This window comes from Heloderma suspectum, chromosome 4 (assembly GCF_057233095.1).
Source record: "Heloderma suspectum isolate Gila_16-S chromosome 4, 16-S_ref, whole genome shotgun sequence".
Classification (NCBI taxonomy): domain Eukaryota; kingdom Metazoa; phylum Chordata; class Lepidosauria; order Squamata; family Helodermatidae; genus Heloderma; species Heloderma suspectum.
The window spans coordinates 101,559,251-101,569,154 of NC_139461.1; the positions used below are offsets into that span (position 1 = coordinate 101,559,251).

Below are 9,904 nucleotides of genomic sequence, written 5' to 3' on the forward strand. Positions count from 1 at the left end.
GCAAAGGGCAACAGAACGACTTGAATGCGGGGAGAGCAGAGACAGACTTCAGCCCTCACCTGAATATCTGCGACAGGAAGCGACCCCTCCTCCCCATATACTCCATGCACTTAAGCGCAGAAGGGGGAACGAAGGGAGGAGGAAGACATGCACATGCTTACCTAGCAACTCTTTGGGAACGTCTGAGCTCTCTTCAGTCATTGTTGCCCCCCTCTTCTTTTCTTTTTTAGGCCGAGGTGTGTGTGTGTTGGTTGCTGGTGACAACTACCCGCGTCCGTCCCCCCCTTCTACTTTGCTCGCCACACAGGCGAATAAAATCAACTCCAAAATGCTATTTATAAAAATAAAATTTAAAAAAGAGGAGAGGAGGGGGGGAGCTTCTTGCGCCCCTTGCTGCCCGTAGGAGGCAGAGGGAGGGGCTGAAAAGACGAGAAAGCGAGGGGCAGTTACGAGATTATTGCTACACGACGCCTCTTCATTTCAGCCGCAGAGAGAAGCCCGGGCGGGCTAGTTATTTCCACAGGCGCAATAGCCTTCCTGAGCAAAAGACCGCAGCACAAGCTGCCTTCCCGCGGCACTAATCCCCTTCCTTGCTGCTGCGTCTGCGCTCCTCAGGTTCGCTTTTCTCTCCCCTCTTCCTGCTGGCTGGCTTTCCTTCCTTCCTTCCTCCCGCTTTCCCCTTCTGCCTCACGCAGCCACCTCCTGGCCCGAGGTGCAAGCGGAAGGCGTGGGAGGAGAAGGCGGCGGCGGCATTCCCGACTCCCTCAGAGCCCAGCGCGGGCGAGGGTTTCGTTTCATATGCACACGCGCGGACACACCGGCTCCAGTCCGGCGGCGGCCTCTTCACCTCGCGAGAGCGAGTAGCCGCCGGCCCGCCGCCGAGAGGCTCTCTCGCCGATGTAGCCGTCGGACGGAGAGGGCTTACTAGGCGCTCGTCGAGGCAGCAGCCGGGAGGATTTCTCTCACTCAGCCGCGTTTCCTGCCAGCCCTACATTTGCGCACAGATTCCATGCGCACAGCCAGGCAGGGAGGAGGAATATAGGACATTTGTAGCAATCCCCTCGATCCCTCCTTCCTTCCCGCGAATCACAGAATCCAGAAGCAAAGAGAGCGATAAAGAGAGATCGGGGGCCATCTACTGGTCTGAGGCGGCCTAAGCCTGGGCGAAAGCGATCTTCCCTCTGCCCCACCCTCATTTTTATTTTTTCTTGTGGATCCTAAAGAAAGATAAGGTTCTTTGAAGAGTGCACTTACTTGGGAGTTATCCCCATCGAATTAAATTTATACGCATTGGGTAGTATCCAATAGAGTAGACTCACTGAAATGAATGGGGGTTGTGTTAGTCATGACTGACTTACTCATTTCAATGGTTCTCTATATAGGACTAACGTTAGATACTACCTCTTTGATTCTGAGTAAATACACATTGGATTGGGCTGGAAGGTGGTGCTCTTATGCACGCTTACCTGAAAGTAAATCTCATTGAACTTAATGAGATTTCTGAGCAAACATGAAATGCATAGGACTGAACTCCAGAAATGGGTCAGGCTTTGCTTAACTCTTCATTCTCTCCTGCCCAGCTCTGGAGCTGTGCTGTTATGCAAAATAAAGAGATCCGTTATGGATGGTCTTCTGGCCAAGGGGTGGGCGAATTATTTGGGACAGGGGGCCACACTGCCCTCCCCTGAAACCCACTGGGGGCCACACCCCCACTGCTGCTGAATATGCCACCGCCACAGCAAAAAAAAAATCCTGTAATTCTGCAAGGAAGCAAAGTGTACAGAGAGCATGCTCCTTGTTGGCAAGCAGAATCGTGGTCCTGGGAGGCTTCTGAGAGCTCGATTATGCTTGCAATCAAGGCACACACTCCCCACACACCTTGGGTCTTTGCAAAACCACTTCCTTTTTTGCCACCACCGCAGAAAATGTAGGGGGGCTGTAAGTGGCCCACCCCTATTCTAGCTGAAGACATAACAAATATAGAGGATATTTGGTAAGACTCTGAAGCGGTTCATTCTAAAAAGAAAGATGCCTAGGCTGGATGTCCCCACGTGGCATTTCAAACAAGTCCCATGGCCAGCAGTGGGCTCAAGCCTAAGAATGAAACACATTGGTAATGCTAGGAAAGCCTGGGACACTTTATAGGGTCTGACTCTGGGTCCAAAAGTGAAAAGGAAGCTGAAACAATAGGGAAAGGTACACATAGGGCAGTTACTCTGACTCCTATCTCCTACTGCTATCACAAGTTGCAACATTTGACTTGGCAGATAAAACTGCTCTTGTTACCACCATCATATTTGCCAGAAGGAGGCTTATCTGTTTGGGGTTTGGAAGACAGACCTGTTCATGACTCCCCAAAGACTAGTACTGCTAGCCAATGGATCAGCGGACTGGCTGGCCGGCCATATACAGAGAGGTGTTAGTTTGTTAATCCCTTGTCCCGTAGTGTCTTAACCTGGAATGAAGAACTGAAATTAATTCATCAAATTGCTTTATTTTTTAAACACCTTGATAATCAAAGTCTGCTGCATCCCCAGTCTTATTTGGAAATAGCTTGGAAATACAATACAATTTACCTAGATTTCCAAAATTAGTCCAGCCTAAGTAATTCTGGACTTTTAAACTATCACTCCACTCTGCCCTCTGCTGGTACTTAAAGGCCTTGCTAAGCCTTTGCATAAACCTCTAGGGCAGGGATGAGCCTTCTAGGTGTTTGGGCCTATAAGTCCCACCTTCCCCATTGTTCATGCCTGCTAGGACTGATGGGAGTTGTAAGCCAAAATGTCTGGAGGGGAAAAAAGAGGGAGGAACCCCAGATGCCAAAAGAATATTTCTTTGTAGGCCCAACACGCCTCAGAAGCACATTTTCAGCAAGGACCCACCAATGCATGGGACTCCTGTCTGATGTGCCACAAGTTGCCCACCCCTGCTCTAGGGGCACTGGGACACACTGATAACATCATTATTAGCCTGTCTCAGAAATCTGAAGTCTGTGGCCTATGTGATAACTCGGGCCCCTCCCCGTTGTCCCCTTCACATTACTTCCTCAAGAGGCAGAGGAAGCGGCTGGAAGGATCAGATGGTCATGGGCTTCTAAGAGGTGCATCTAGAGCAGCTTGACATCAGGTAGTCCTTTTCCAAACCTGATGTCAAACTGCTCCATCCAGTGCCCAGCTACCCTATGAATGTGTAGGAGAAATATCCAAGGCTTCCATAAAATCTTTGGCTCTCACGTCCCTTCCTCTTCTGTCATGCAAAGTGGGGAGTATTGGGGCAGGCCTTGATCTGGGGTGTGAATGCCTCCAGGCTCATAACTAGATCCATTTCAATTGGGCTTCAGGCCTGGGCATGGGACAGAAATGGCCTTGGTCGCCTTGGTGGATGATATGATATCCAGAGGGCTCTGGATAGGGGTGAATGCTCCTTCCTTGTTCTCCTCGACCTCTCAGCAGCTTTTGATACCATTGATCACAGTATCCTCCTGGACAGCCTGGAGGGGTTGGGCATTGGAGACACCGTATTATGGTGGTTCTGGTCCTTCCTCTCCGGCAGGTACCAGAGGGTAGCATTGGGAGAGGAGGTCCCGTGGTCACTCACTTGTGGGGTGCCACAAAGTTTAAACAAAGATTTAACATCTGTGTGAAGCCTCTGGGGGCTATCATCAGGAGGTTTGGGGTGCGGTGTCATCAGTATGCAGATGACACACAGCTCTACCGCTCGTTCAAATCTTCACCAGGGTTGGCCATGGAATCCCTGTCTAAATGTCTGGAGACGGTGAGTGGCTGGATGGGGATGAATAAGCTGAAGCTGAACACTGACAAGACCAAGGTAGTTTTGGTGGGAGACAAGAGGAGGTTTGGGGATGTTGGCCAGGCATTGAATGGGGTACAGCTACCCTTGAAAGACCAGGTCCCTGGCCTAGGGGTCATTTTAGACTCCCAGCTGTCCATGGAGGCTCAGGTATCAGCTGTGAGCCGGACAACACTGTTCCAACTCCATCTGATACAGCAGCTGCACCCCTACCTTCCCGACCATCTGCTCCCATCAGTAGTACATGCCCTGGTCTCCTCTCGTTTAGACTACTGTAATGCGCTCTACGTGGGGTTACTCTTGAAGACGGTTCGGAAGCTGCAGCTGGTGCAAAACGTGGCGGCTCGCCTGATTAAAGGCAGCTGCCAGCGTGATCACATCACTCCAGTGCTGAAGGAGTTGCACTGGTTACCAGTTGTTTTCCGGGCCAAATTCAAGGTGTTGGTTTTGACCTTTAAAACCCTATATGGTTCCGGCCCAGCCTATCTCAAGGAGCACCTCCAGCAGCACCAGACAGGCCGCTCAACAAGATCAGCCTCAGATGGCCTTCTCTCTGTTCCATCAGCCAGGACAGCTAGGCTGGTGAGGACGAGGAAGAGGGCCTTCTCTGTGGTGGCCCCCACTCTGTGGAACTCCCTCCCTAAAAACTCCGCCATGCTTCCTCTTTAATGAGCTTCCGCTACGCATTAAAAACATAGTTGTTCAGGCAGGCATTTGGGGTGGGTGAGGGTATTTTTAGAAATATGATGTTTTAATGTAAAATTTTATTGTTTTAAAGCTGTTTGTATTGATGTACATCGCCCAGAGTGGCCGGGTGACCAGCCAGATGGGCAATTAAGAAATTAAATAAATAAATAAAATATAATAATGATATCATTCCTTCGCACCACAGCCTGGACTTCCAGACTAATTTAGATCCCATTTTGTATCCAGGAGATAAAATCCAATGACACATTCTGTATACTCTTTTGAAATAAATGTGTGCTTTAAAATGTATGTTATAAGTGCCTCTTTGCATGACATAAAAGTGCCCTTTTGAGTTAATCCCTCAATTAAGTTTATCCTTAGCCTCGGCTTGGCTCAGGCAAGCCCCCTTCCCTCATCCCATCTTTGTGCTGCAAAGCTCCACAGCCCTCTGAACATGCTTAGAATTATTATATCACTCTTATTGTGACCTCAGAATATCCAGAGAATATTTCCAAAAAAATTAAATAGCATGATGAGAGTTAACCAACAGTGGCCTAATTTACAGAGGGGTTTTTTCACAATGACGTCATGATGACACACTGATCCTAACAGCAACAATTTAAAATTTAAATATGCTCTGTACCACCCCCCAAAAAAACAAAGATCAGGTGCACATGGGGAGTGAGTGAGAAGGAGCTAACATAAGTATTGGTAAATAGTGATTCTGAAAACTGTATGAGAAGTCTAACATTATTTTCAAATAAAGCAGGGTGAATTACGAATAAATTAGTGTACTTTTGTGGGCTTATGGAAAAGAAGCCCACTAGTTGCATTTGATAATGAAAAACAATGGTAATAAACTATTCACCACGTTTCATGCATTTCTCATGATCAGCTTACCTTTTAACTAGTTACTGAACCAGTCTGCATGATCGCCGCAGCCCACAATGGTTTATTTAAGCTACAGTGGGTTGCAGTGTGTGCCAATGGCCATTTTTAATATGCAAGCCACAGTGGGTGGTTGCCATGGCTTATCATGTTATGTGAACATGGCAAGGGTGGCTTATGTGAGGGTTAAACAGCCCTCACATAACTGTAAGACTGCCCGTGGCCAGCATGCACCTCAGCCCACTGTGAGAGCAGTGATTGTGCGAGCCTGGTCTCTGGACCAATTCACATGATCGCTGCATCCCACCATGGATTATTTAAGCCACGGTGGGTTGTGGTGCATGCTTGTGGCCATTTTGAATATTCAAGCCATCATGGGCAGGCGCCGGGGTTTATCGCATCATCCGAACCTGACAAGGGTGGGTGCTTGGCATGGTTAACAAACCACATACAACCCATGGGCTATTTTAGGGTAGTGGATGGTTTTTTAACAATGCCAACAAGCCACCCTTGTCGGGTTTGGATGACACAATAAGGCACAGTGCCCATCCACTGAATATTCAAGGTGGCTGCAGGCACACATGGCTTTAATAAGACATGGTGGGCTGCAGTAATTGTGCGAACCAAGTCACTGTCCTTTTAATTGACTTTTTAACTAGTTGACAGTGGAAATAGTTAACTTTTAATTTAACTCAAGTTAATTTTAAAAGCTACTAACTTTAACTAGTTATATCTTTCATTAACTTTTCCCATAACTATTATCAGACTGCTACACCCCCTTTTGCTTCTGTTGCCTTCTAAGCTTTTGTGCCTCAACAATCCCCTTATTGTTTTCTGTCCAAGATAGCCTTTTGCAGTTCCTTTGAGGCAGGGAATTCCTTTCTGTCATGTAAGAATGTTATGCATAGACAGATTGTGGCCTGGAAGCTAGATGGGAACTCCTGGGCATGTACAGTGCAAGCTATTTTATTTATGAAATGAAATAATTTTTTCTGTTACCTGTATTTCAGATAACTTTTTCTTCTCCAAGTAGGTTCAGTCAGGCATCAGTGGTTTTGCTCTCTATCACATACCAAAAAGAAAACTTGTAATATCATATCATCACTCATGTGGATTGGGTGAAAGTGATTTAAGGAACAGTTTTTAACTCAAACAGTTCTTAGCCCTTTAGACTCCCACCCTTTTTTCTTGTTGAAGACTCTATGCTTTTCAAGAGCTGCCTATCTGGTGCAAGCTCTTCCTTGCATGGAGAAATTGCACCTGTTGAACTTCTGCTTGTCATGCAGCTATTAAATTATTATTATCATCATCATCATCTTTCTATACTGCCCCATAGCGGAAGCTCCTTGGGCAGTTTACAGAAGTTAAAACATTAAATACAATATAAAAAGTTTAAAAGCCATTTACATAAAAGCACACAGACAAATAAAAACAACTTTGAACTGTCAGTCATAACTAAAGACACATCCAGGATAGATTAAAACTCACCATGTGCTGCCAAATGCCTGGGAAAACAGGTCTTAACCTGGTGTCGAAAGATAATAATGTTGGCACCAGGTGAACCTCATTGGGGAGCTCGTTCCACAGATGGGGGGGGCCACCACTGTCTCATTGCTTAAAGACAAAATGCCTCCACTAGAAAATAAAGCTCCAATTTAATAAAATATCTTAATCAACAATGATGTACATCAGGGCCAGAGCTCAGATGGAACACATGTGTTGTTTGCAGAAGATTTCAGGTTAAATCCCAGCATCTCCAGGTAGGGCTGGGAAAGACCCCTGTCTGAAATCCTAAAAAAACTGCTTCCCAGCCTTTCCTAACCTTGGATCCCCAGATGCTGCTGCAACAACCATAATCCCTGCCAATTTGCCCTGCTGGTTAGAAAAAAACATGTAGACATGCCTGAGCTAGATGGACCAATGGACTAAGGGTAGGAAGCATTGCTCTTACTCATCATGAAGACCATCAGACAGAGGGCAATGGCTCCTACCCCAGGGACCTCTGGAGGAAAACAGTGCCTGCTGCCAGCCACAGAACTCCCAGGAGCACCATGTGCAATGGCAAAAAACATTCAGCTGGCTATCAGTTTCGTTAAAACTTTTGTCTCCCTGAATTCCTCTCCCACCCCATTTTTGCTGATGTATTTTAATATAGAAGTAATTATCAACCCACCCATTCTCACACCTCCTTGACACTTACAGGGTACTTTGGGGAAATGTGTTGGTTGCCACTTGCTGTCAGATGAAGGAATGTCAGCCTTACTTGGTCATGAACTGAAAGAAAAGGAGAAAAGGCAGTGGCAGACCTTCCAAGGGGGGCGGGGGGAGGCAAAGGGGGCAGTTTGCCTCAGGCCCCACACAACAGGGGGAACCTTGAGCAAGGGTTATTTTATTTTAATAAAATGCAAGCCATTCACATGATCCAAGGCAAGGAGAGCATTTTTTTTAATTTTGAAAAACATGTTCAGAATGTTCCTGCTGCTCTAGAGCCCTTCCCTGGATGGGAAAGGCTTTGGAGTCTGCCTGGTGCCCAGTGCCAGGCAGTGCTAGCCCCCCTAATTAAGAGGGGAAGTGCCACAAAAAATAAGGTCAGCTCAAGTTGTTAGCCTGAGCTGGCCAATCAAAGATGATCCCTTCCCTCCACAAGGGAGGGGTACTTTGGGGCAATGGGGGTGTTGCACAGAGGAAGAAGGTTGGCTAATTGACTGGCCAGTAAATGGAGTAGGTGGCTGGCTGGTCAGTCAGTGGCCAATCAGAGACACCTGTGGGTGTGCTCGGCAGTCCAGGCCCAGTTGAATGGAGTGGGTGGAGTGACTGAGGCACAGTATCTGCTTTATTTTCACTCTACCCTTCTTCAGGGTGGGGTGGGGAGACCCGACCCACTAGACAATCACTGTTTATTTTTTCTTATTTATACCAGTATGTTGTTTTGTGTTCATATTTATACTAGTATGTTCTTTTATGTTCTAAAAATCTTTCCAGTCTCTGTTTTGGGTGTCTGGAGAAATTCATAGGTGGTGCTGAGTTGTAAAATGCAACACAAATCTTTGTTCTCATCTTGTTTACACCATCTCCCCCCGCCCCCATGACTGGGAAAAACATCATTTCGTGACCTCAGCTAGAAATCGCTTTCTCTGTGTTGCTATTCTGGATAAATTGAGGTGGGGATGAGCTGGGGTGGTATGAACTGGTTTTAAATTGGGGCCTTTTTTTGTCTTTGGGACCTAAGTAATTAATTGGCCTCCATTTTGTGGTGCTATACAGTGCTTCTCAGTCTATTTTTACCTTTTCCCTTCTTTTGGTGGTGCAAAGTAATGCCAAACTCAGCATTGACTTCAATTGCCTGCTGTCTCAGTTTTCCTGTGTGTGAAATGGGTTTCCCCGCTTTCTTCCAATCATTGATAAGTTGCCTTAGAACACATATTCCTCACTAAATTCTTCCTTTTTCTGCTTGCTGGGCCACTTTTAAAAAAGCCTGTGATTATCTATACCAAATATTCAAGGGCAACTTTTTCAACAATTTCTTCCCATTGTAACAGAACTTCTGATCATAATCCTTACTCCACATTGGCTGGTTATATGGTGTACCTTGTAGGCTTTCTTTCAATCGTATGCATTTTCACTCTGAAGTTATAGTAGTGCAATGGCTCTTGCATTCTTGACTGTACATAGAATTACAGTGGTACAGGGCATAGTATTTTATTTCTTGTTTTAAAAAGAACTATCAGCTCATGTTTTGTATTAATATTGTATTCTATTCCAGGCTTCTGCAAACAGCAAGTTGAGGAAGCAGCTCAGAACTTGGTTCTGGAATACTTCCTGGCAGTGGTTACTACGCCTCTGAAAGCTCTGTGTGCATAGTTCTTCAAGGAGTAGTGAATCAAGGATAGGGGTGGTTGTAAGGGGAGGAGGAGGCTATACACCTTTTCTCCCAGCAACTTTAACTAAATGAAAAATAGTACTACTCATAGAATCATAGGGTGGGAAGAGGCCTACAAGACCATCGAGTCCAACCCCCTGCTCAGTGCAGGAACCCTGATTCCCAGGCAGTCTCCCATCCAAGTACTAACCAGGGCTAGCCCTGCTTAGCAGCCAAGATCAGACAAGATCAGGCACATCCAGCCCTTTGCTTTTAAACATCTTTTTTCACCAAAGTTTCCTTTAAAAATTGTCAATTTGTAAGAGATAAACAACATATATTTAAACATGAAAATACTCGGCCCAGTAACAGAGGGGACGCTGCTCTCCAAACCCCTTTTAACATTAGGTCTGAAATATTTTTAATTGGCTATTGAAGAAAGATTAAATGTACTAATAATTAGTTATTACAGTCAGGGCCAGAAATATTGGAACAAGGATAACTGTTTTGGCAGTTGGCCTCTGTACACTACCACACTGAAGTTGAAAGGAAACACACCCAGATGGGAGCAAAGTCAGGACTTTCAGCTGTAATTCAAGGGGTTTGATGGGGCACTACCCATTCAGGAAGTACAGCCAGTGGCATACACACACCCCCATC

The 9,904-nt window shown here is 46.1% G+C and overlaps 1 protein-coding gene across 2 annotated transcripts in view; it reads right to left on the reverse strand.

The window, feature by feature from the left end:
- Positions 1-1,011, reverse strand: part of CARMIL1 (capping protein regulator and myosin 1 linker 1) — a 239,530-nt gene extending 238,519 nt beyond the window's left edge. For both annotated transcript variants that reach the window (XM_084850112.1, XM_084850111.1), the window contains exon 1: positions 162-1,011. In XM_084850112.1, coding sequence (XP_084706238.1) covers positions 162-201 — 40 coding nt within the window. In that variant the 5' untranslated portion in view covers positions 202-1,011. The remainder of the gene's footprint in view (positions 1-161) is intronic.
- Positions 1,012-9,904: the final 8,893 nt, after the last annotated feature.